The sequence below is a fragment of the Orcinus orca genome, chromosome 3 (assembly GCF_937001465.1).
Source record: "Orcinus orca chromosome 3, mOrcOrc1.1, whole genome shotgun sequence".
Taxonomy (NCBI): Eukaryota; Metazoa; Chordata; class Mammalia; order Artiodactyla; family Delphinidae; genus Orcinus; species Orcinus orca.
The window spans coordinates 7,297,255-7,322,964 of NC_064561.1; the positions used below are offsets into that span (position 1 = coordinate 7,297,255).

Consider the following 25,710-nt stretch of genomic DNA (forward strand, 5'->3'; position numbering starts at 1 on the left):
CACATCCCACAGGTCAAGGGGTCAGTCTCACCACACTGTACCCCCACACCTGCTTCAGATGCCGATCCCAGGTCCAAGCTGTCACCTGTGCTTCTGACCGCCCGACTCTAGATCAGAGGTTCCTGTGAGCCCCTCCTTGGGTTCAATCGATTTTCCAGAGTGGTCCACAGAACTCAGAGAAACATTTTACTCCCCAGATTCCCGGTTTATTATAAAAAGATATGTATAACTCAGGAAGAGCCAGATGGAAGAGATGCATGAGGCAAGGTATGCGGAAGGGACAAGGAGCTTCTGCGCCCTGTCCGAGCTCGCCACTCCCTCGGTCCCTGCACCTGCTCACCAACCTGGAAGCTCTCTGAACGTCATCCTTTTGGGGCTTTCTGGAGGATGTAGGGAATGGTTGATTAAATCATTCCCATTAGTGCTTGATTCAACCTTCAGCCTCTGTTTCCTCCCCGGAGGTCAAGGGGTGGGACTGAAGTTTCCAACCTTCTAATCACAGCTGGCTGGTTTCCCTGATAACCAGCCCCCATCCTTAGGTGCATTCCACGTCACCTCATTAACATAAACTTAGGTATGACTGAGAGGGGCTTATTATGAATATCACTCTTATCACTAGAACATTCCAAGGATTTTAGAAGCTCTGTGTCAGAAGTGGAGGGAAGACCAAATACATATTTCTTATTATAAATCGTAATGTCATACCTTCCCAGTGGCCAGAATGTGTCCTAGGATGGGAGGTGTTCACGACTTGTCTCAAATCTGGGGGTGGGGGTGGGGGGGTGAGGACCACACAGACTCGGAGATGCCACGGGCTTTGCCCCCTTCCTGCTCAGCTGAAAGCTCTGAAGAGTTCCTCAAGTCTGGATCCCTTCGGTTGTGTGGTGCGCAGGGTCGCCCAGGTGTCTCTGAGCCCCAGGTTGTTCCTCCTGGGCTGTGTCGGCCAGACCAGCATGCTTGTTGACAGGTTGAGGAAGGCAGACCCCCATCTCTGCTGCCCGGGGTCGGCCTGGTTGTTCTGCTCTTCGTTGGGTTGAGAATGGAGAAGGGATGGGACGTGCTCCCAAAGGTCAGGACAGAACCGTCACACACCCCCCTGAAGCACCGAAACCCCAGGGAGCATCGGAAGTTGCCCTAAGCCCGGCAGCTGAGCTATCTGCATGCTGTCTCTGGGCCTGGCACTGTTTGATTGCTTTATCACATCGCTAACCCTGGGCTCTGTGTTGTCCTGTTTCACTGAGGGGAAACTGAGGCGCTCCCACCTCCCTCTCATCTTCCTGTCACCTCCCCAAGTCGTGCTGTGGTGCCTGACTTGTGTTCTCCAGGCCCGAGGGGCTGTTTTTTTAAAAAATTCGTTTTTTTAATGCTTTATCAAGTTTTAGCATTCTGTATTCTTTTTTTTCCTTATAAATTTATTGGTTTTATTTATTTTTGGCTGCATTGGGTCTTCGTTGCTGCACACGGGCTTTCTCTAGTTGCGGCGAGCAGGGGCTCCTCTTCATTGTGGGCACATGCTTCTCGTTGCAGTGGCTTCTTTTGTTTCGGAGCACGGGCTCTAGGCGTGTGGGCTTCAGTAGTTGTGGCACACGGGCTCAGTAGTTGTGGCTTGTGGTCTCTAGAGCGCAGGCTCAGTAGTTGTGGCGCACGGGCTTAGTTGCTCTGCGGCCCGTGGGATCTTCCCGGACCGGGGCTCAAACCCGTGTCCCCTGCATTGGCAGGTGGATTCTTAACCACTGCGCCACCAGGGAAGCCCCCGTATTCTTAAAGATATCCAGTAAATGTTTTCTTCTTAATACACATCTCTCCTATCTTTTTCTTCTTTCTATATCCTTGATCCTTTTTCTTTTTTCTTTTTTTTTTTTGGGCCGCGCCACTCGGCTTATGGGATCTTAGTTCCCCGACCAGGGCTTGAACCCGGGCCCCCTGCAGTGGAAGCGCAGAGTCCTAACCACTGGACCACCAGGGAAGTCCTGAGGGCACCTTCTTGAAGGGCATGCCTGGGAGATGCCCGAGGCGGGGTGTTGGCTACTGAACACAATGGGGACCCACATGGGAGTCATGGGGTGGGGGAAGTCCTCCTACGCTTCGGCACCTAATGCTTTGTAACAGGCCACCTAGTAATTAAGTTTTATTAAGCAGTTACTATGCACCAGGCACCGTGGAGTACAAAGACCAAAACCAAGTCCCTCGCAGTCCCTTCTTGCAGCTCTGACTTTAGCAGGGGACACACAAGCACATGGTGAGTCAGTGTGAGGAGTGCCGTGAAGGGCCGGCTGGTCTGGGTGGGCCTCCCCAAGCAGCGTTGTTTAGAGCCAGGACCTGAAGGAGGCAGGGAACAAGTCCTGGGCGGAGGGCAGAACCTCCTTTTAGAAAAAAACTGCAAGTGCGTTCACTGACCCCATGGGACGCGGGTGGGATGCCCTGCAGTGGCTAAGGGTGGCTGGCTCTTCGGAGTTGGCAGCTCAGCTGCTCGCCGAGGGCCCGCTTTATCCTTGACTCCTGCTGTGCCCTGGGCTGGTCCCGTGGAGCCTCCGGGGACTGATCACATGTGGCTGGCCCTCCTTCCAGGGAAGCCTGCTGCCGGGCTCCGGTGGGGTGCCTGTGTGGCCGTCGAAATGCTGTGGCAGGGCCCAGGGACCTGAGGGACTGGCTTTGTTATCTGAGCACAAGGAAAGGAAGGTTTGAAAACGCTGCAGCTGCTCTGGGGATGGACCAACGCTGCAGCGGGGCCCGGGGACCAGGGCAGGCAGAGCTGGTGGTGGCTCGACCTGGGCTGCTGGGGATGAGTTGAGAGGGCGCTCTCCAGGCATTGCAGGCCAGTAGCTCAGCCTCAAGGCCCCTGAATTATTCTTCGAGACCGTACATCGTTAAAAAAAATCACCTCCCCCATCCAAGCACTTACAGGGCTGTGGAAACCCAGGCTAAACACTCTGCCTATTTGTCTTTTTTTTTTTCTTTTCTTTTTTTGGTGGTACGTGGGCCTCTCACTGCTGTGGCCTCTCCCGTTGCGGAGCACAGGCTCCGGACGTGCAGGCTCAGTGGCCATGGCTCACGGGCGCAGCTGCTCCGCGGCATGCAGGATCTTCCCGGACCGGGGCACGAACCCGCGTCTCCTGCATCGGCAGGCGGACTCTCAACCACTGCGCCACCAGGGAAGCCCATGTCATATTTTAATTTTCCTCACGGGGAAACTGAGGCACAGAGGGGGAGCCTGGCCAGTGGGCATCCCCCCCACCTTCTCTCCATCTCCTGTAGACTCCCCTGTGTCCAGAGCATCCTCAGGGCATGGGGAAAGGTGTCCACTTCAGAAAGATCACGCGGCCGTGAGGTAGGCCGGGGCTGAGTCGGGCAGGCCGCCCCTCCAGGAGACGCCTCCTAGTTCCTGGTACGTTGAGTCTCTCTTCTGAGCACCTCTGGCACCAGCTGTGACATGCTTGTGCCGAGTCCATCTTCCTCGTCAGACCAGGACCCTGGCTCTGGGCTGGACCTGTGCTGTCAAGAAGTGCATTGGGAAGGAGGGAGGGAGGGGGAGATAGCAGGTGGTCCCATCAGACCCTGTTCCTGTCTAGTCTCCCGTATATCCAGCTTGGTGGCCGTGGTGGTGCTGGGCCACCTCACGGAAGCTGGAGCAGGGACCATACTACCTTTCCGGCAGTCATTTTAGTTGTAAACGTAATTACAGCGCACCTACTGTGTGCTCAGAGTACTGTGCCCCGGGGACACAGAACAACACAGATTCAAATCCCTGCCCCGTGGGGTGGACCTTCTCCTGGGGATCAGAGAAGATACATAGGCTGACAAGGTAAACCATATTAGAAGGTGGACAAGGTAAACCATATTAGAAGGTGGCAGGTACTTGGACGATCCTAAGGAAGGGAAGGGGGAAAGAGAGTGAGGAGGTTTGTCATCTCCCTTTGGGGTCAGAGCAGGCCTCATGGAGAAGGAGAGGTGACATTCAAGCAGAAACCTAGAGGGGGAGAGGGAGGGACCCGTAAGGGTATCTGTAGGTAGAGAGAAGAGTCAGTGCAAAGGCCCTGAGGCAGGAGTGGAGGGCTTGGAGTGTGAGAAACCAGGCAAGCCACTGTAGCTGGAGGGGAGGGAGTTGGGGTCAGAAGCTGGGGGGAAGGAAATTTTGTAGCGCCCTGCGACATGTGGTGAAGACTTCAGCTCTTTTTTGGGGGGCGGGGGGCCGCACCGTGTGGCTTGTGGGATCTTAGTTCCCAGACCGGGGATCGAACCTGCACCCCTTGCATTGGAAGCACGGAATCTTCACCCCTGGACCGCCAGGGAAGTCCCAAGACTGGCTTTTATTGGGGTGAGGTGGGAGCTATGGAGGGTTTCAAGGAGCAGAGGCTGAGGTCTGGCTTTAAGAGGGTCAGTGCTTATGGGCGGAGAGGAAGGAGGGTTGGCAGAACCTTTCTTAGTTGGTATGAGCCTGGAATCTAGCCCATGGTTCCAAAGTGACGAGGAGCCCAGTAAAGAAGGGTTGTGAGGGATGGGCCTGGCGGAATCCTTGACCTTCCTGTTAGGCACAGAGGGTATGGTTTCTGCTGTCCACTGACCCTCTGGGGAAGAAGTTGTGGCTCTCCAGCACCATCTCCTGCACATCTTTCAGTCACACAAAGGCACAAAGGGTCTGGCAGAAGGGAAGGCTGCCACACACACTAGGCTCTGGGAGGCTACAGCTGGCAGGTCCTGGTCCCATAAACACAATCCAGGGTGACCTGGCTCTGCCAGGGGAGGAGGTCCAAAATGCACAATGGGGTTCCAGGTGGCATGGAGTCAGGGAAGGCTCCCTGGAAGAGGCAACAGGCAGGCCGGCCTGGCAGGGCAGAGGTTTGCAAGGGACAGGGCCTGTGTCCTGGTCCGCAGCCCCTTTCCCATCATCCTCCATTCCCCTGCACTCTAGGAAGGGGGATGGTACCTTGCAAGTGCTGAGCCCAGGGCCTTGAGCCGGAAGAGAGCTGAGGTTTTCTGTGTGGGTTGGAGGACTGTTCCATTTTCGGTGGCTGCTGCAGGAAGAGCAGCGGAGTATTTCCTCTTGTCCCTGTGGAGGGCTGGAGCACGACCGTCCTTGGGAACTGGGTCAGCTGAAAGGGTTGGGGTGGTTGGTCCTGTACCCTCCAGCCAGCGTCTTCATTGCCCTGCTCCCGAGTGGCCAGCGCCCACATTGGGTAAGATCCTCAGTGATCTGAGCACGGAGTCCCCCTGGCCCCCGCAGCAGAGGTTAGAGAGGTGAAGAGCCTGTCTGTGGCCTCACAGAGGCCATGTGACTCGAGAGCCGCCATCTGGAGACAGATTATCTGAACTCCAAATCCCAGCTCCGCCACTGAGCTTGAGCCAGTTTGTGTCACCTCTCTGGCCTCAGTTTCCCTGTCTGTGATATGGGCATTATGGAGGTGCCTACCTGCTAAGGTGCTCACTTGTGAGGAACAAATGGGACCACATGCAGGGCCTGGCCAGAGCAAGCAAAGCCTGACTGTTGGCCATAGTTTGTTTGGTTATGGTGATGGGATGGCGAACCTCTTTGCATTCATTTCTGTCTGCTGTGTTCCACGTCTGGGTAGAGATTCCTCACCTGCCTGGCCTTTCTCTGTCGCAGGGGTCTTTCTCCCTCCTTTCTTCTGCTGCAGCTGATGGTAACACTGTGCTGTGATTTATGTAGCCAGGTCTCCTCCTGGTGGACATTGAGGCAATTTCTAGTCTTTTACTGTGAGAAACAGCGCTACAACGCTGTTTGCAACATCTTTGCATCTCTGCCATGGACCAGTTCTTTAGGCTGTTTGCCAGTGAGACTTACTTCCCTCTTTTTAGCATCACTTGCAGGAGCCATGCTCTCTGGGCCTAGAAGGTCCCCCATCCCCAACATATACTGTGAAAATTCAAACGCATGGAAAAGTCAGGAATTGTACAGCGAATGCCTGTAGACTCAGCACCTGTGTCCTGCGATGAACATTTTTTCTTCCTGCTTTATCCACATTGTGCTTTGGATTTCTCTGCCTTGATGATAGGACCAGCACTGTCGTTAGTCACTTTTATTTCCCTTCATCTCAGTGTCAGTAACGGCTTTCAGACACCCCGGGCTCAGAAGGCCTGAAGAAGCCAGAAAGCTTTTCTCTTGAGGGGTTCACGTCTAGGTTGGGGGGCCCCATGAACAGCCAGGAGGGGAGGAGGGGCAGCGAGATGGGCTTTGGTGAGGCCAGTGGTGCTGCCTGTTCCCCATCCTGTGCGGGTGCCTTGGGGAAGGAGGACAGTGAGTCCCAGGGACATGCACCGGGGATCTCACCTGGCTAGAGGGAGCTGGCGGCTCAGGACCCCACCAGGGCAGCGGCTTGCGGCCCTTTTGACTGAGATTCTGCATCACGACCCAGGACCATCTCATGTAATATAAAACCGAAGCAGAAGCTTCGTCAAACGTACATCACTGCACTCTGGGTGATGCATGCTTATCCTTCGTATCCTGTTCATCAGAAAAAAGAATAAGTGCTGGTCACATCCACCTGTTGGTTGTTGTCTTTTGTTTTTTGTGGGGTTTTTTTTGTTTTGTTTTGTTTTGTTTTTGCTGTACGCGGGCCTCACTGCTGTGGCCTCTGCTGTTGGCCACAGCATGGCCTCACTGCTGTTGTGGAGCGCAGGCTCCGGACGCGCAGACTCAGCGGCCATGGCTCACGGGCCCAGCCACTCCGCGGCATGTGGGATCTTCCCGGACCGGGGCACGAACCCGTGTCCCCTGCATCGGCAGGCGGACTCTTAACCACTGCAGCACCAGGGAAAGCCCTTTGTTTTGGTTTTGATTTTTTTTATACTCATAATATGTCATGACGTGTTGTTTTGCAAAATGTTTCATGAAAATGTCCGTTCCACAGAGTCAGGATTTTTGCCAGTTTTGTACCTTGTGGAATCCCTGAGGTCTAGAAGGGGGGCATGGTCTATAGGAGGGCCCCCCTCAAATACTTGTCAAGAGAATTAATCTGTTGCTCCCCAGATTCCTGGAAGGCCTGTAACTGATTCTTCACCTGCTCTGCTTGACAAAGCACCTGTCCCAGAAGGCCCTCTGTTCCCCCGCGCACAGCGAGACCGCTTCTCTTTCTCATTTGAGCATCTTTCTTCCCTCTTCAGAATATGCCGAGTTTTTGCACTGCAAGTCCAAAAAGTTTACAGACTTTGATGAAGTCCGGCAGGAGATTGAAGCCGAGACCGACAGGGTCACGGGGACCAACAAAGGCATCTCCCCAGTGCCCATCAACCTGCGGGTCTACTCACCACACGGTAGGCAACAGGGACCCCTCACATACGGGGGCAGCGGAAGGCTGACTCCACGGGTCACGGGTCGGGTCGGCCTCACTCTCAAGAATACGGCCCCTCCCATTTCTCTTCACACACAACACAGCCCTCTGGATCCGTATCTTCCCACGTCTGATCTCAGCTCTAAGAAAAACAGCATGCCAGGGAGACTGTCAGGAATGGTGGAGTCTGGGGTGAATTGCAGCTCGTATGCTCCTTTTAAAGGGGCAGCCACGGCTCAGCTCCCAGGTGAATGGTGGCCACACAGTGATGCCAGCCCAAGGCAGCCAGGTCTTCTGGTTCTTCAAGAGGAGCCAGAGAGCCAGATTTTTCTGCATAACGTCCTGATTTTAAAACTGCATCATTTAAACAAAGCAAGCAGCCTGTAGCCATGTATAACCTCTGACCCAGAGGCATGGATTGCTGACTTAAATGGTATTTGGTGAATATTGCAGCTGACTCCTAACACCTCAGTATGGGTTCTTTGTGATGCGTCTATTTATTTATTTATTTATTTATTGGCCGCGCCATGTGGCTTGCAGGATATTACTTCCCCAACCAGGGATTGAACCCACGCCCTCGGCAGTGAAAGCGCAGAGTTCTAACCACTGGACCGCCAGGGAATTCCCAGTTTATTTATTTTTGAACAAATGATGCCTGTACATGGCTGATATTCAAGTTATAAAAGGGTATATCCAGTGAAAACCTACCTTGCCCCCCCAAATTACAAATATATTTCATGTTCTCGAAATGATACATAATGCCTATGTGGGCAGTTATGAACATGTGTGTATATACTGTGTATGTGTGTTTCACAACTTTTACTCAAATCGTAGCATGGTATAAAAGTCGTTGATGCGTCTTTTTTGTATGAGTGCATCTCAAGAGTGTGTTTCTTACCAGAGTATCATCTTTTTGTTTTTAATAGTTCCTTGGTATTGGCTGAATCGATGGGCTGAAATTTATTCAGCCATTGAGAGTAATTCCAGTCTGCAAATGCAAATGTCCAGATTTAAAACTGTATCGCTGATAATAACTGTAAATGGAGTATAACCTTAAAAAATTGTGAATCACTATATTGTATACCTGCAACTTATATAATATTGTATTTCAACTATATTTCAGTAAAAAAAAGTAGTCACTTCATTAAAGAAACAAAGCTGTCTCACTGAAATAGAGTACAGGAGGGTGTCTGTAAGATGGGATTCCTAGGAGGGAGTTATCGGGTCAAAAGGTGGGATCCAGTTGGAGCGCAGGAGAAATCCTGAGGCCTGACCCCCAGCACTTGGAGAAGTGGGCCAGGTCCCTGCAGGGCTGTGCGTGCCTCCCTTGCCCTGGCTCTGACAGCCTCTCCCTCTGCTTTCCCTCCCAGTGTTGAACCTGACCCTTATCGACCTCCCGGGCATCACCAAGGTGCCTGTGGGGGACCAGCCCCCAGACATTGAGTACCAGATCAAGGACATGATCCTGCAGTTCATCAGCCGGGAGAGCAGCCTCATCCTCGCCGTGACGCCCGCCAACATGGACCTGGCCAACTCGGATGCCCTCAAGCTGGCCAAGGAGGTCGACCCCCAAGGTACCCCCCGAGCCCCACGGCAGTAGCTCCCTCTTCCCGGCGCCTTGGAGCATCACGACCTGCCCCACATCCTCGATTCCACGTCAGTGGCATTCTCTTTGGCGCACAGCCTCCCCAGGAAAAGGCCTGGGACACAGAATTTCCCGTGAGGGCCAGCAGTTCCGGGGGGCATCCCTTGGGAGGCCAGTGTGTGGCAGTTGGCATTGCTCCTTGGAAAGCTGGTCCCTGCTTCGCCTGTGCAGAAAGCTAGTCCAGGCGGGTGGGAAGAGGGCAGCCCTCCTTGGACACAGATGCGAGTCCAAATCCCACCTCTAGAAGTTCCTCTTCCTCCCCGAGGTTTGGTCCCTCCTGTCGAAATGGCAACAGCGGTCCTAACTTGTAGAGCTGTCAAGAGGACTGGAGGTCTCTCCATCACTGTTCGGGGGGTCTGGCAGAGAAGATGAAAGGATGACGAGTTAATGAAGCCAGTTGGGGCAGGAGAGAGTGGTGGAGACTGGGGCATCTCTGGCCCAGGGCCTTCGTTCAGTAAATGTCAGTTAAGCCCCGGCTACATGCCAGGCTCTGTTTCGGCCTTGGGAACCCGGCACGGGACAAAGTTGAGAGGGCCCCCCTGCCACCAGCGAGCTGATATTCCAGTGGGAGCGACAGAATCCCCCACTGGAAATAAGCAAGTAGAATAACTTCCGGTAGTCGTAAGCACTGGATGGAAATAGAACCCACTGAGAGAGACTGGGGTGGAAGGGGGTGCAGTCACGGGCCTCTGAAGATGTGAGGTTCTGGGCAAGATCAGAATGAGAAAAAGAGGCAAAACCCAGGAAAATGGACAGTGGGTGCTAAAGAGCGGGGGTGCCCAGGACACAGCAGGGGGGCCGGTGTGGCCAGAGCAGAGTGAGCTAAAGGGAGGGCACGGGAGCGAGGGCCGAGAGGGGCCAGGGCCAGTCGAGCAGGCCCCGTGGACTGCGGTGGGGAGCTGGGTGTGCTCTGAGAGCGGCGGGGGGTTAGCAGAGTACGACACATACCGAAATACATTCTCCAAATTGTCCGCTGACTGCCTGGATCCCACAGTGTTTTGGAAGGAGTTGGGGACCAGTGTGGAGTTGGGGGAGACAGGCTCTGTGGCTCACGCTCCCTAGTTTGTAGGCCTGGGGGACAGTCGGCGAAGGGGGCTCCTTTCCCGCCGGGACTGTGAGCTCCTCAAAGCTCAGGGCTCTGGCAGCTCTTCCCCAGGGTCATCCAGGTGTGCTTTCCTGGGTGGGGCCACCCCTGCCCACAGCGCCCCGCTCAAGCCTTCCTGTCCCCCTAGTCCAGTCCCAGGAAATAGTGTGTGACCGTGACTGCAGAGGCTAGATCAGGCAGTGAGGATGTGTGCTTGAAAACAGTTAAGTGAACTTGATGCTGGCATTCTTCCAGAAAAAAGTGGCTTTCTAACTTTGAAAGTATTCCTGATAATTATCCCCAAAATGTCACCATTGTAAAATGTAGGACCTAACATGTGACGGCTCCTCTCCCCCTGCAGATACTGGTGGCCACACTTGGCAAATATTCTTTCAGAGTTTGTTCTTCCACGTAAAGTTACATTTTTAGAAATGGGATGGTCTTTCCTTATTTTTCTGTAGTGGTGTGTGTTTGCCTATTACCACAGGGACATAGGTCCATAGCCATCCACCATGCAGCCCACTGCTGTCTTTGTTTTGTTCTTGAACATTTGGGTTGTTTCTGAGCTTTTAGGAACAGTGCTTCAGTGAGATTGGACATTTCTAATAAAGTAGATGCCCCCAGACCCCCTCCCCAGTCATATCTCTCTACCTTGGGCTGCCTCTACCCTCCCCAAGCTTTGTGGGTGCTTGCACACACACACGCGCGCGCGCGCGCGCGCGCGCGCGCACACACACACACACACACATACCACATGCATGGCTAGAACAGAGGGGCCCTCAGGCACCAGCATGGGCAGTTGATCGATCTGCAGGGTTCCCTCGATTCTGGGCAACTTGGGACGAAGAGGAATTCCATGGGGTGGTTTCCAGTGTGGAATTTTGGCCATTCAGATGAGAGGTAACCCTAGAAAGAATTGTCACGGGTTAGTGTGTTACGTTGCATGCCACTCAGAGAGCACAGCATGGAGATTCTGACCTGGGGTCCAAGTTCGATGAGGTTGCCCCCTGATGCTGCAGCAAGACACCGTCGCTGGTCGTACCAGTGATGACGGTAGCCAGCATTTATTGATTGAACATTGGCCACATGCCAGGTTTATCCTCATGGACGACCCCCTGAGATTGGTGTGTTACTGCCTTCATTTGACATGAGGGAAACTAGGGTCCAGGCAGGTGATGTTATGCTTTGTCCCAGGTCACATGGCCTGGAAGTGGGGGGATCCAGCTGGGCCCCAGGTGGCCCGGGGTCGCCAGCCCGTGCTCCTTCCTCATGGTGCCCTCTGACCTCTGTGCTCTTTTCAGGCCTGCGGACCATCGGCGTCATCACCAAGCTCGACCTAATGGACGAAGGCACTGATGCCAGGGACATCCTGGAGAACAAGCTGCTCCCCTTGAGAAGAGGTGCGGCCCGGGAGGGCCTGGGAGCTACAGGGCAGGGGAGGGCAGGCAAGATGGGTGGGCTCGAGCAGCAGGAGAGCTGGTGCACCTTTGCTTTTGGAAAATGATTTGTTTTTGTTATCTTTACTGAAACCCCAGCAAATGCTCACAGATACATTCACCATCCCATTTCCCCACTGCCCAGAAGTAACTGCTTTTCTGTTCCATTGTAGAGCCTTTCTTCTTTTTTTCTGCCCGAGTGAACACAGGTAGCTTTTTCTTCTGATTTGCGTGCATTTTTCAGTTACACAGTGAATGCCTACTCACTTTGGCAACAGAAAACAAGTGTCCAGAAGAAGGAAACAAATCATCCACAGCGCAGCTTGTCCCCCTATTTAATACTCTGTGGTTCTCCTTCCCAGGAGTTCCCGAGGGTTTGTAACTTTTCTTAATGTTCAATACTTGCTTTCAAACATTCTCTCGAGTGGAGAGAAAAGTGCAAGGAGAACCACTGGCCCAGCCTCGCTGCTAATCACATACAGCTAACCTTCAATGTCCCCAATATCCTCTCCTGTTGTTCTTTCCTCCCTTGGGGGATCACGAAGCAAATCCTAGGCATCCTATCATTTGACACATAAATACCTACGATTCTGTTCAAACAGCTCCTCCTCCGGCCCCTTTATCTGTACTGCTTCACTTGGGATCTGGCCATTGGAGTTCCCTATAAACCAGTCATTTGATCTAGACAGAGGCTGATGAGGCTCGTGTTTAAGTTTAGTTTCAGATATTCTGACAAGAGTAGCCCAAGTATTTTTATTTTCAGTAAAATGAGAATAGCAAACATGTATTAAGTACCTGTTACATATCAGGCACGGTTCTGCACTGTTGGTGTGGAAGAACCCATTTAATCCCCGTAACAATCCAATGCAGTGGCTCTGTGCTCATCCCCATTTTATGGATGAAGAAACGGAGGCACCGAGAGGCTAAATCCCTTGCCCCAGCTCGCAAAGCTGGCAGGTGGCGGAGCTGGTTTGGAACGCCAGCTCTCCAGCGCCACACCGCCTGGTGACCTGCTTTTCCGTTTCACTTAGCAAAATAGCAGAATGTGTCCCTGTGAACATTCCCTTGAAGGCGAATACTCTTCAAGATGACTGTAAAAGCTCCCGTGGGGTCCCTCCTATGGGGGTACATGGACCATTACTCAGACCCCATTTGTTGGACGCTTAGGTTGGTTCCTGTTTTTCACTGTGGCACAGTGTAGAATAGGTATTAATATCCAGCAAGATTAGCTGTCCCCCATTGCCCTTAATTTTGAAGGTTTTTTTTTCCGTTTCTAAAGCTCGGATTGTGGAATTCATCTTCTCCAGAGCTTTTCTCTGTCCAGCCTCTCACACCATGCTGAATATAACTTCTTCCTCCAAACACTTGGCGTTGCTTTTCAGGACTGTACTCAGTGTTTGCATTCCCCGTGTTGCTTCTGAGTAATGCGTATGGCTTGTCACCTCCTCTGTGAGTGACTTATAGGGCAAGATCCATGTCTACACCCGCACACTGCCCGGTCCCGTGGAAAAAAGGGGACATCTGGGCTCCTTGGCTTGCCTGGCACTGCCCTGACCTGACCCTCTCTCCCCACAGGCTACATTGGCGTGGTGAACCGCAGCCAGAAGGACATTGAGGGCAAGAAGGACATCCGCGCAGCGCTGGCGGCGGAGAGGAAGTTCTTCCTCTCCCACCCGGCCTACCGGCACATGGCAGACCGCATGGGCACCCCACACCTGCAGAAGACTCTGAATCAGGTACGGCAAGTGTTTTGTGCAGTTGCTCAGGCTGCGCACTGCACAACAGCTGCCATGCACAGCGCCATTGGCCTTGGTCTAGAGCAGCACTTGTTTTAGCAAAATGGGTTCAGTGAACATTTGACTCAGGGCCTGGAGAAGAGTGGGTGTTCAGTAAGTCTGTACTGGTACTCTTATTACCATCACTACTATTGTTACCATTATTTTATTTTTATTTTTTAAAAAAATTTTATTGAGGTATATAGTCGCTTTACAATGTTGGGTTAATTTCTGCTGTACAGCAAAGTGGTTCAGTTATACATATATATATTCTTTTTCATATTCTTTTCCATTATGGTCTGTCACAGGATATTGACTACAGTTCCCTGGGCTATACAGTAGGACCCTGTTGTTTATTACCATTATTTTAATTACCACCGTAATTACTTAGTCACGTACCCAGAAGTTTGCATACAGTTCCTGACACTGATGACCTGGGTTACGAATGCCTCGCCTGAACCAACACCGGGTGGATAGCAGCGCTCGACAGTAGCCAAGTGGGAGGACTTCGGAGTCTGGCCTTCCTTGGTGCAAAGCCCAGCCCCGCCTCTCCGAGCCTCCCCGTCCATCAGGCGGGAATCATCCGCATCCCTGCCCCCAGGGCTGGCGTCTGCTCCATGAAATGCAGCACAGAGCAAATGCCAGCAACTCTGGTATCTCACTGCTTTTCTAGTGTTATTTTTTCCCACAGGTAGTATATTCACAGGGCTCATAAAAAAACCCAGTGTTTATAAGTATATAGTGGGGGGGCTTCCCTGGTGGCGCAGTGGTTGAGAGTCCGCCTGCCGATGCAGGGGACACGGGTTCGTGCCCCGGTCCGGGAGGATCCCACATGCCGCGGAGCGGCTGGGCCCGTGAGCCATGGCCGCTGAGCCTGCGCGTCCGGAGCCTGTGCTCCGCAACGGGAGAGGCCACAACAGTGAGAGGCCCGCATACCGCAAAAAAAAAAAAAAAGTATATAGTGAAGCACCCCCATCTGCCCCTGCTTCCCACCCCTAGGGCACCACTGTTAACACCACCTGAGTTTCTTTCTGTTCATAAAAGCAAAAAGGACTTTTGAGAATCACATTTCTCTCTTTCTTGCATAGTCATGGATAACCGCCCCTTGGTGTTTTTTTTTTTTTTTTTTTTTTTGCTCATCAGTATCTCCTGGAACTTGGTCCCTACAGAAAAAGCTTCCTCACTCTTTTTCGTGGCCTTGTAGTAGTCCCTGAACACATGGGTCTTAGTCTGTTTAAGCAGGCTCTTTTTGGAAGGCTGGTTTCTAATGTTCCTAGTCAGTAAAAGGCTGCTGTTTAGTAACATCGTTTTGCATGTGTGCCACTTTCTACGAGAGTAAAATCCCTAATGTGGGATTATGTAGCTATATCTTAGCAGGCAGTGCGGTCCTTAGTGGCCCCGGGGTTACGAGGAATTCCCCCTCAGTGCTATATGGTAGCATCTCGGATGGGGCAGGGCCCGACAGCCTGAGTCCTTCATGACTGCAGTGGGACACAGTGGCAACGTGGGAGCTGGGCCCTGTCCTTAGGGAAGGGATGTTTCTAATTGGGGGCACCAGGTGGGGGTACCAGGTAGAGGCACAGTCGAGTGTTAGGCAGTGATGGGGCCGGGAAGAGAGCTGGCGCAGAGCAGGAAGGCAGAGCAGGCAGCTCAGCAGAACAAAGAGGGAAGTAAGTGTCTGGTGGGAGGGGCCCTCCAGGAAAGGAAGCAGCGGTCTGCCTGGGCAGGGGGTGGAGGGAGAGGAAGGGAAGTAAAACTCCCTGCAAGTGCCTGGGGCCCCCTCTGAGAGCCGCAGGTGAGCAGCCCAGCTCCACATCCTGGTCCCCCCACCCCTCCTTTGCCTCACGAGCTAAATGGGGCCACTGTAACGCCCCAGGATGCTGTTGGGGGCCGGAGTGGACTGCCACCCTTAGGGACCTGCAGCTTCCACAGGGAGGGGCCCCAGCTCACATAGGGCTTTGGGGTGACCATCAGATTCATTCCGCGGAGTGTGAGGCTCCTTCATGTGTTTTTCTCTAGCTTGATGGAGAGTTTGTCATTTCTTTTGTCTTGTAGGACAGGTGGCCACAAAACACTGCTTTGCACTTTGTGGGTTTTAGCTGATGTTATGGCTATTATTCTTTTCTTCCCTTCTCTCTTTCTCTTTTATCATAGTTTTTAAAAAAGTCAGACAGTGCAAATATAGTGAATGTCCCATTTCCTCCCATCCCGCGATGGCTCTCTTCCCCTGAGGCGGCCAGTGTCACCACTTCCTCGGCTTCCTTCTCGAGACGCTAGACACTGATGTGTCTGTACCGCCAGCCTTCCTTTTCCTCCTGCTTCTCTTTTCCTTCTTTTCCTTTTCCGCCTTCCTTTTCACCACCTGAACAGTTAAGATATTTACCCACTGCTCTGTAACTAGCTTTTTGTTGAACGACCCATCTTGAGGCTCATTGCCTAACTTTTTCTGCACTGCTGCCCCCTTTTAAAATTTGTGAATAAGGAACAAATCCCCGTGGTTCAAAGGCAGAACAATAGGGCTTCCCTGGTGGCGCAGTGGTTGAGAGTCCGCCTGCCGATGCAGGGGACACGGGTTCGTGCCCCGGTCCGGGAGGATCCCACATGCTGCGGAGCGGCTGGGCCCGTGAGCCATGGCCGCTGAGCCTGTGTGTCCGGAGCCCGTGCTCCGCAACGGGAGAGGCCACAACAGTGAGAGGTCCGCGTACCGCAAAAAACAAAACAAAACAAAACAAAAACAAAAGGCAGAACAATAGAGGAAAAGGGGGCTGCAGGGAAGGGTCCTTCCACCCACCTGGTCCATTCTGCCCTTCTCTTGTGAACCATCCTTCACTCTGTTCGTGCAAATGAAAATGTGTTCTTACTTTCTCCCCGTCTTTACAGAGGGGAGCACATCATAGGTGTCTTCCGTGCCTTTTTTGGCAAACTGTTTCTGTTGTAGTTTGTAGGGCCCGTCCCCGTATCTGTACGTTCCCCCAGCATTCTGCAGTGTGGATGCACCATCGCCCGTCTGACGGTCCTTCTGTACCTGGGTCCTGCGTTGGCTTCTAGGCTTTTTTTTTTCCCCCCCACCGAGCGGCACTTGTGGGAGGCTGTTCCCAGTCAGCACTTGGGTCCTGCTGCCTGGTCCTTGCGAACAGTTGCGTGTACTCTTTGGTGTGACAGCCTGGTTGATCTGCCCTCCCAAGGCCCCGTGGGCTTTTTGCAGCATCTCGCACTGTGGATGGAGCTGTGCCACCTCTCCCTGCCCCTCACGCCAGTGTGACTCCAGCTGGATGTTTCTGTTGGACCCTCGAGGCTGGGGGTGGAGCGGGCCCGCCCCTTCTCAGCATCCTGCTTGTGCTGACCTCTGACCTCTAGCCTCTCTCCTGCAGCAACTGACCAACCACATCCGGGAGTCACTGCCGGCCCTGCGTAGCAAGCTGCAGAGCCAGCTGCTGTCCCTGGAGAAGGAGGTGGAGGAGTACAAGAACTTCCGGCCCGACGACCCCACGCGCAAGACCAAAGCCCTGCTGCAGTATGTGCCCCTCCCCCCGCCTGGCGCTCCGGGGCCTCCACCTGGCCTCAGGCTCCCCCACTCATCCGTCCGTCTGTTCGTTCAACAAACACTTGGCCAGAGCCCCCTGTGTGCTAGGCCCTGTCTTGAGCACTGGGGTCTCCCCAGTGTGCTGGGCAGACACACCATATGCTCAGAACGGAGAGGGGGGAAAGGATGAGGCAAGATAAGTAGATGAGAACATGTGTACTCTGTGAAATGGCCAAGTATCGAAGTAGGGAAGGGGTAGAGAGTGCCAGGGTAGTTATAGGGGTGCCATTTAAAATAAAGTGGCCAGTGAAGGCCCCCCTGAGACAGTGAGAGTCGGGAAGAGACCTGAAGAGGTGAGGAAGGGGGCCACGCAGAGTCCTGGGGTTGGGGGACTGGCCAGTGCAAAGGCCCTGAGGCAGGATTTCATCCAGCATGTCGGAGAAGGCCCATATGGCTGGAGCAGAGTGAGCGAGGGGAGAGTGGGAGGAAGGGAGGGCGGGGAGGGAACAGGGTAGAGCCTACAGGGCCTTGTAGACCATGGGGAGGGCTTTGGTTTTTGATCTGAGGTGGGAGCCATGGAGGGTTCTGAGCATTGGCAGGACGTGGCCTGACTCAGGTATTCACGGGCGCCCTCTGGCGGCTGCAGGGAGGACAGACATGGGGGGAGGGAGCCGAGCCATGTGTCAGCTACTTCTGCTTGCTTTCTTGGAATCCTCACCCTGACTCTAAGAAGGTGCTCCCGGCAGCCACCCAGCTGTGAGTCGGAGGAGTGGGTGTGCCCCGTGATCTCAGCTTCTCACCCGGGTCTTCTCCTGCCTCCGCACTCCAGGTGTCTGCCCTGCCGGGGACCCTTAGCTGGCTTGGCTAGAATGGGATCCAGAAGCTCCTTGGCACATCAGATGGCAGATGGTGCCGCGTACAAGACCCCTCCCAGAGGGACACTGTCCTGTGTGGCCGTTATAGCCCTGACGTCCCCCTACCCTCTCTGCCAAGTGGCACTGCACACTGGTTGGATCGGGGGTGAGAATGCTTTTAACCTCAGACGGCCTCAGCCCATTCCGAAAAGCTTTCTGCAGCGCCAGCGCTGGCCCCTTGCAGGCTTTAGGAGATCTGGTGTAGCGCGTGCTGCAGAGGCCACGGCCTGGGGCTAAACCTGGGCCTGATGGGCAACCACAGGCAGGTGGCCATACCCCTCTGAGCCTCATTTTCTTCGCCCCTAAAATGACGACCGCAGCCCGCAGCGACTCTCAACGTCACGTGGCCATTGGGGAATCTTGTGAAGACGCTTTTGGGGCCCTTGGCGGGGCGGGCCAGGGGACACCCTCCACGACAGCACCCATCCCCCAAGGTTCGTGTCATCTTTCACCAGTGCCCTGAGGCCCGGCCTGGGTGGTTTTGACATCACAGCGGAGGTGCACCGCTATCACCTGCGGCCCCTCAGCGAGGGCTTCTTTAGCGTCTTATCTGCAGTCCCAGACCCTCCTGCAGGCTATGGGCCACACAGACCAGCATTCAGCAGAGGCCCTTGCTTCTTCCTTCCCTGCTGGCGGGCGTCCCTTCGAATGGCTTGTTGTGTGACCTCCTCCTCGGCCTTTATTATGAAAATGACTGCCTTCACGTGTACAGAGGGTGAAAACTTCCCCTCCCTCCTCTGCACCACGGTTCCTGTCTCCAGGCTCTTGTCTTACCAGAGAATGAGAACAGTGGCATCAGACTAGCCCCCAGTTCTGCTCTCTCGCAGCTGATGGAAGTGGCATCGAGAGCCTTCCATTTCCCACGGCCGCCTGGAGTATCCCATACGCTCTTCCCGTGACCCCATGCCCATAGGGGACGTTCGGGTATTGTTTTGCTTCTTCGATAGATGCTTCTCGAATTCATTGTTGAGCTCACAAGCGAGGATTCCCGCAGGGCAGGCTCCTAAAAGAGGGATCACTAGCTTGAGGAGAACTTGAATTTGAATCAGTAGCGCTTCCGTGGCCTCCAGGGGGCCCCATGCCCGCTGGCCCTCCCGGCCTCGTTCTGGGCACCCCCTCAGGTCCCACACAGGTATATATGGTATGTGGCTCACTTGGAGCCAGTGATAGGAAAGCTAACTGTCTACTTTAATCATCCTCGTTACCATGATCGATTGTTCTGGGTCGAGCTTTTTCCTCCCAGGCACAGCTTGGTCCTTGCTCCATGTCGGGGAACCAAGTTATACAGTGACCTTCACCTCAGCTCCATCCTGTGCATAGAACACAGATCACTTAAAACCCTGGCAGGTTTTTTTCCCCAAGCAGAGGTGATCGGGGACATCTTTCAAACCAGCCCTTGTCCCTCAGCTTTTGTGTTTTGCGCCTGGATCTCTCTCCTTCTAGAACTAGGATCAGGAATGCACGTTCCCTAGACGTGCAGTTGTGGCTCTAAACTCAGGACCATTCATCTCTAGGGACCGCTGGTCAGTTTTAGATATCTTACCTGCCCTGTACCTTGGTGTATTTATTTGCTGTGGCTGCAGCAAAGTACCACGAACTGGGTGGCTTAAACTAAAATAGAAGTTTATTGGGAATTCCCTGGCGGTCCAGTGGTTAGGACTTTGTGCTCTCACTGCCGAGGGCTTGGGTTCAATCCCTGGTCAGAGAAGTAAGATCCCACAAGCCCTGCAGTGTGTCCAAAAAAAAAAGAAAAGAAAAAGAAAAAGAAATTTATCGTCTCATAGTTATGTACACTGAGTGTCCAAAATCAGGGTGTCGGCAGGGTTGCTTTCTTCTGTGGACTTCGAGTGGCTTGCTGGCAACTTCGGGGTTCCCAATCTCTGTCTTATCTTCACATGCCGTTCTCCCTGTGTTGTGTGTCCAAATTTCCCCTTTTTCTAAGGACACCAGTCACAGCGGCTTAGGGGCCCACCCTTCTCCAGTATGACCCCATCTTAACTAATGACATCTGCAAAGACCCTTGTTTCCAAATAAGATCACATTCTGAGGTCCTGGAGGTCAGGACATCAACATGAATTTTGGGGGGACACAATTTAACTCATGACAGTTGGTAAGTATGCTCTCTGAGTGCAGTTCGGGCTCCAGGGCCCCTGGGAGGCTGATGCTCATGCATGCTGCGTCTTTTCCCTTCCGAGTCTGGCGGCAGCTGGCGTGGTCTTCATCCCGCTGCCTAAACCACTCCCTGCTCCGTACTCTGTCCTTGCTGTAGTGCTCAGCCTTTTACGACCTTGGCCCTGATTTGGCCACCGTTCAAGGTCCCCATTCCAGGTGCAGCATTAACGCAGGCCTTTTTGTGTCTCTGGGAAGGAAGTCAAGCGTGGGCGCTGTCTGCTTCACGTGGGCAGAGAGCTTCTGGGGATCTGGGACGCCCTGTGCGTGACCGCCTGGGTGTTCTGGAAGAACCCCATCCATTGGTGGCCGAGGCTGGCCGCCTTGGCAGCTTGCAGGCATCAGCTGTATTTGCTCGTAAGAGCCGGGCTTCTCTGTGCCAGGGAACTGCCAGCTCCCTGCTGCCAGCCCAGTGTGGGGCTGGTCCCGATTGGAGCAGCTCCTCTTCTGGGGAACCTCCACACAGTACTTGAGGAGATCCAGAATTGGGGGAATGGAAATGAGGAAATGATTCAGACAGACAGTGCAAGGGACTGGGGAAAACAATTAGAAATGCTAAAGAAGACCAAAACACTGATAAATATCTTGGTTCTTTACTGTTCACTTCTTCACAGCACTAATCAGCAATACTCTGAGGCACTTTTTTTTTAAGGGCTGGGCTGGGTTCTAAGGGGCCACGCGTGGCATTTACCACATTTCATCAATTAGGTGTGCACTTAAAACAATTTTTTTTTAACTTCTCAAACCAGATGATTCAGATGAATTACCATTAATTGGCAACATTTTTCTCTTTGGGGGGTGTCCATGGCCATTAGTGCATTTGGACACCAATGCCTGCTTTGAGTTGATGAAATCTAGAAACTCCTTAAATCCTTATTACAGTGACCCTGTGTGGAAGTGCTGTTACAACCAACCCACTTTGCAGATGAAGAAACTGAGGCTCAGAGGGCAGAGCCACCTGTCCAAGGCCTCTCAGCCCATCAGTGGTGGAGTCCTGACCCAAACAGACTGGGAGGTGGCGGGAACCAGTGGAAGCCACCTGAATTGTGTGCAGGGGCTCCCTTTTCACGTTATGGTCCTGCTGGATCAGGCCAAACCTCAGGGCAGAGATTGCTAAACTGTGACCCCCGACACACACCCCGCACCTCCCTCTTGCCATCTGCAAAATGGGAGTAATAACTGCCCCCACCCGAGCCCCCAACTCAATGAATGAATAGTCGTAGCAGGCCTATAGAGCGGGCCTGGTGCGTAGCAAGTGCTTGCCACTGGCTGCTCCTGGATTTTGTCTGGTTTTGCTGCTAAAAAATAAAAAGATGGGCGTTCCCTGGTGGCCTAGTGGTTAGGATACGGTGCTTTCACTGCGGAGGAAAGTAAGCCACGGCTTGACCAGGGACGTAATTCCGGAGCTGTGTTAAAACCTCTGCTTTGACCTTCGGGTCTTCTGTTTCCTATAGGATGGTCCAGCAGTTTGGGGTGGACTTCGAAAAGAGGATCGAGGGCTCTGGAGACCAAGTGGACACGCTAGAGCTCTCCGGGGGTGCCCGGATCAATCGCATCTTCCACGAGCGGTTTCCCTTCGAGCTGGTGAAGGTAGCACTGCCCGGCCCAGGCCCTCTGGTCAGCCTTGACCCTTCTGCTCAGTCCACCTTGAACCCGGCCTCCTCCCAGGCCACGAGGTCTCGAGCTCCCACTTCCAGGCCCGGGCCTCCTTCCCTGAGCTTAGAGATTTCCAGCAGAGCTGTATGAACAGTTCCATTTTCTTCCTCTGAATACATGTTCTTTGCAAAGTACATAGAAAATATAGGTAAATTCACATGGGAAAATGTCCCCAGCATGTGGTTGAAAGGGAGAAAGCAGATTATGGAGCCAGCATGTACAACAGAACATACAGATGATAGTTACAACATCCTTCATATGAAATCATACACGCATGTCTAGATGTGTGTCTTTTTGCAGAGACAGACCTGCAAGGATATTCACAAAATGTCAGCTCTGGGTGCTGGGATTGGAGGTTTTCTTTTTGTTTTAATTGCTTGAAGTTTTATACTGTTTTACAGTGAGCACGTGCCATCTTTGTAAAAACCAGTCATGTTCTTTTCAATAGAAGAGCAACAGCTAAAAGGAAAAAAACACCCATAATCCTAACACCTACAGACAACGCCTCTTAGCACCTGGATGTGTGTCCTTTGAGAATTATTTCTGTGCAAATGCAGGCAAAAAGCCTCCCTGCGTCCACAAACACAATACATATATTCATCCATACCAGTGTGTGCATATGTATTTTTTAAAAAATTAATTATGCACCTTTGTATTCTTTTTTTTTTTTTCAAATGATTTGCCATCTTTCCAAACTAGTATATACATTTCATGCATTGTCAATGGCAGAACACTATCTTATTTTATGACTGTCCCATCGTTCATTTAACCAGTCTCCCATTTCGCGGCATTTAGGTTCTTTGCACATTTTTCAGCAGTTATGGCTGGTTTTGTGAATGTAGCTAATCCTTGATTAATTCCTCAAGATAAATTCCTAGAGCTCTTAAAAACGACCTTGTGACAGTATAGGTATGTTTTGATTTTTACTGCCACATAGCCCGGAAGAAAGTTTGAGTTGATTTTCCTTCCAAGAGAGCAAGAGTGTTAGTTTCAGAGCATCCTTGCTGAAACTGAGTTTTAATGTTCTTGAAAATTCTGACCAATTAAACATTCTGCCCTGTGAATGTAAATGGTACACAGGAGGTGACATTCCCTCGCTACAGACCTGATGTGGCGGTGCCTCAGGCACCTCCTTGCATGTGTTTGGTTTGTCTCTTCTCAGATGGAGTTCGACGAGAAGGACTTAAGACGGGAGATCAGCTACGCCATTAAGAATATCCACGGAGTCAGGCAAGTTCCACGGGGGGAGGCGCCGTGTTCCCTTCACCTCCATGGTGCCACCCTGCAGCGAGTCAGTCCCCACAATCCTTGGGGTGCCCCAACTGGGGGGGCCTGGAGAGGGCTCTGGGATGGTTTGCAGTAGCTGTCAGTCTCTCCCTCTGGGTCTCCAAAGGCACTCGAGGGTGGATGTGCTTAGTTCTGTGTGGATCTGTCGTAAGCCCTGCGGCTGTCCGCTGCCCTTGGGTTAAACATGGGTTAAAGGGCCCAGTTACCGTGGTCAGCCAAGTCAGAAAGCTCACTGCAGATTTGCCCTGGGGGGTGGGGAGGAAGTCAGACCCAAGGCACGATTGCAGGAACCCCAGCATTTGTCCCCGTCATGGGTGCCCCGGACTCCTCCTGGGTCCCCACCGTTTTGCTCCCGCCCTCCACGCTTGTGTCGCCGTGGGATCCTCACATTGCCCTGGGGGGGTTCCAGGTAGCGGACGCGGGCGTCCGACCCCCAGACTTGCTGCAACCTTGGCTCTCTCGGGAACCCAGCCCGTGCCTATGAAATCGCTGACCGTGCTTTGTTTCTCTCTGACTTATCTCCCTGCCCCCTCCCCGGGTACGGATGGTTTTAGGACCGGGCTGTTCACCCCGGACTTGGCATTCGAGGCCATTGTGAAAAAGCAGGTCGTCAAGCTGAAAGAGCCCTGTCTGAAATGTGTCGACCTGGTTATCCAGGAGCTAATCAATACAGTTAGGCAGTGTACCAGTAAGGTATTGGACCCTCGGCAGGGTGACTCCTGGCCTTGTGGAAACGGGGCTGTGGGAGTTTGGTATCAGGCTCCCGATGGCTGCTTGGCCTTTGCCCCGCTGGTCCCCCTCCCTCCCCTTCCCAGATTGCCTCAGTTTCCAAGAACGTGGCCTCTACCCAGAGGCTGGGGCAGAAGCGTTTTGGCCTGGGTGCAGCCTGGGGGTGCCAGGCCTCCAGATTCCAGACTGGTGGGCAGGGCTCCCTGGGACCCTGATACCAAGCTTAGCATGTGTCTGATGGGGGTCTTGCTGGGCTGTCGCTTTGCTGTCTTCTGGGAAGCAGAGAGGGACCTCGCGTCACCTGCTGGAGGCCAAGCTCCCTGAACCTCCCTGCCCCTCACAAATGCCTTCTTGACAAATGCCTGGCACCCTCAGGCTGTCCCGGAGCCAGCCACTTCTCTGTCCCCAAGGCGCCGAGAAAGGCCCAAACGCCAACGGCCTGAGGAGTGCTCGGCCCTGGGCTCGCCCCTAACAGCCTCCACCAGCTCCCGCAGGAGCAGTGCTGTCCCCAGGCAGTGGCCCTCGGACCCCCGGCCTGGTTCCCGGGGCAGCAAGTGTTGGCCAAGGTGCTGAAGCGCTTCCTAGTGGCCAGTTTGTGCTTGCACGTCCCCCATGGCCGTGGAGCTCTGGGTCGGCCTTCCAAGGCAGGAGTTTCTGCTTCATCCTTCTGTTCTCAGTCTGGAAAAGCCCACATTTGCTTCTTAAGCTTCTTCGATTGGAAAAGGGAAGGGAAAGAAACCCAGGTGGTTTGGAGATGTTCGTCCTAGAGCCCATTGTCACAGATACGAAAAGGCAAGGCCTCCCCAAACCTTTAGCTGTTCGTAGGCTGACTCCCACCCGTAGCACTTTTATAATTAAACCCCAGACTGAGCCCACCCCTTGGACCCAGGTCGCCTCTTGATCCGAAGCAGCTTCCGGGGCAAATGCGGGCGCAGGCTCCTCCATGCATGTCACTAACCAGCTGACTCTCGTTTCTTCTTTCTCTGTCTCCCGTCCCGCGTGTGTGGCCTGCACTGCCCCCTGGGTGTCTTTTTACCTCATCCCGCCCTCCGCATGACCCAGGACGGGGCTCTTCACCCCCGACATGGCCTTTGAAGCCATTGTGAAAAAACAGATTGTAAAACTCAAAGAGCCGAGTTTGAAGTGTGTTGATCTCGTGGTCTCAGAACTGGCCACGGTCATTAAAAAGTGTGCTGAGAAGGTAACAGAAGGTTTCATTATTATCACCTATGCCTCTGTCCCCCATCTCCTCTTTCCCATCGTGAGTCTTAACCCAAGCATCTGGGAAACTCTGCCTCGGCAGGAACCCCCTTCCGTGGGCCAGTGGTCGCTTGGAGACATCTCAACTTTGCCTTGGCTGACACAAGGGGGTGGGCCAGTCGCACTTGGGTTCCACCTTTGCATCTTGGGCCTCTGACGGGGATGGAAGGCCTTTGATGTCGCCAGATGCACTTACTAAGCAGGCAGCAGGGATGAGTGTCCATGCCCATCCCTGGAACGCTTTGAGAAAGGTGGTTTCCAAACTGCCACCAACGCGGTGAAACGCTTCGCCCGTGTGCTGGTCTGCGTGTTCTTACATCACAAGGCATCTGAGAATTTTTCAGAGTTCCTTGGCGGTCCAGTGGTTAGGACTCTGCAGTTCAGGTTTTGACCCCTGGTCGGGGAACTAAGATCTCACAAGCCGTGTGGTGTAGCCAAAAAAGAAAATGGAATTTTTCCTCTAGTGATTTTGACCATTGGCTCAATTTTTCCCAACTCGTGGTCTTTCCCCAAACCATGGAAGGTGGGCTTCTGTGCGTTGGGTTGGTTGCTGCTGCAAAGGCTGGGGCAGTGGGGGTGCCAGAGGAGTGGATCCCAAAGGTGAGATGATTAGGAGCAGTTTCCCACCCCCCGCAAGGGAGTCCCTCCGAGGTCGATGGCCCAGATGCTGGCCCTGCCCCTATGCTAGAACGGGCGTTGCTGCGCACTCCTGAGCTGTGCTCAGGCCCTCGCCCTGGCGGCCCAGGGGCTTTAATTACACTGTGTCCTTGCTCTCACCCAGCACTTCAAGGGAGGGGGGTGGCTGTCACCCGCTTTCTCCACTTTCTGCCACTTTCCACCTCCGAGACGCATTCTCGAAAAGCACCTCTGCTTGTGTGCGGGCACCCTCTCGGTCTCTCCGGCCCACCGTCCCCTCACCGTCCCCTTCCTGTCTCCCGGCTGGAGC

The 25,710-nt window shown here is 53.4% G+C and overlaps 1 protein-coding gene and 1 non-coding gene across 10 annotated transcripts in view; one reads left to right on the forward strand and one right to left on the reverse strand.

Annotated features, from left to right (window-relative positions):
• Window positions 1-25,710, forward strand: part of DNM2 (dynamin 2) — a 93,162-nt gene that overhangs the window by 39,383 nt on the left and 28,069 nt on the right. For 5 of the 9 annotated variants that reach the window (XM_033401093.2, XM_012535843.3, XM_033401091.2 and 2 more), the window contains exons 3-10: window positions 7,120-7,269; window positions 8,657-8,860; window positions 11,317-11,415; window positions 13,027-13,187; window positions 16,598-16,740; window positions 21,287-21,422; window positions 22,651-22,718; window positions 24,567-24,705. In XM_033401093.2, the coding sequence (XP_033256984.1) occupies window positions 7,120-7,269; window positions 8,657-8,860; window positions 11,317-11,415; window positions 13,027-13,187; window positions 16,598-16,740; window positions 21,287-21,422; window positions 22,651-22,718; window positions 24,567-24,705 (1,100 nt within the window). Of the gene's footprint in view, window positions 1-7,119; window positions 7,270-8,656; window positions 8,861-11,316; window positions 11,416-13,026; window positions 13,188-16,597; window positions 16,741-21,286; window positions 21,423-22,650; window positions 22,719-23,329; window positions 23,469-24,566; window positions 24,706-25,710 lie in introns of all 9 variants that reach the window. The other 4 variants (XM_033401094.2, XM_012535844.3, XM_004277368.4 and 1 more) reach the window with 1 other exon arrangement.
• On the reverse strand, window positions 1,894-1,966 carry TRNAG-UCC (transfer RNA glycine (anticodon UCC)). Its single transcript has one exon. It is a non-coding gene; the product is annotated as a tRNA-Gly (tRNA).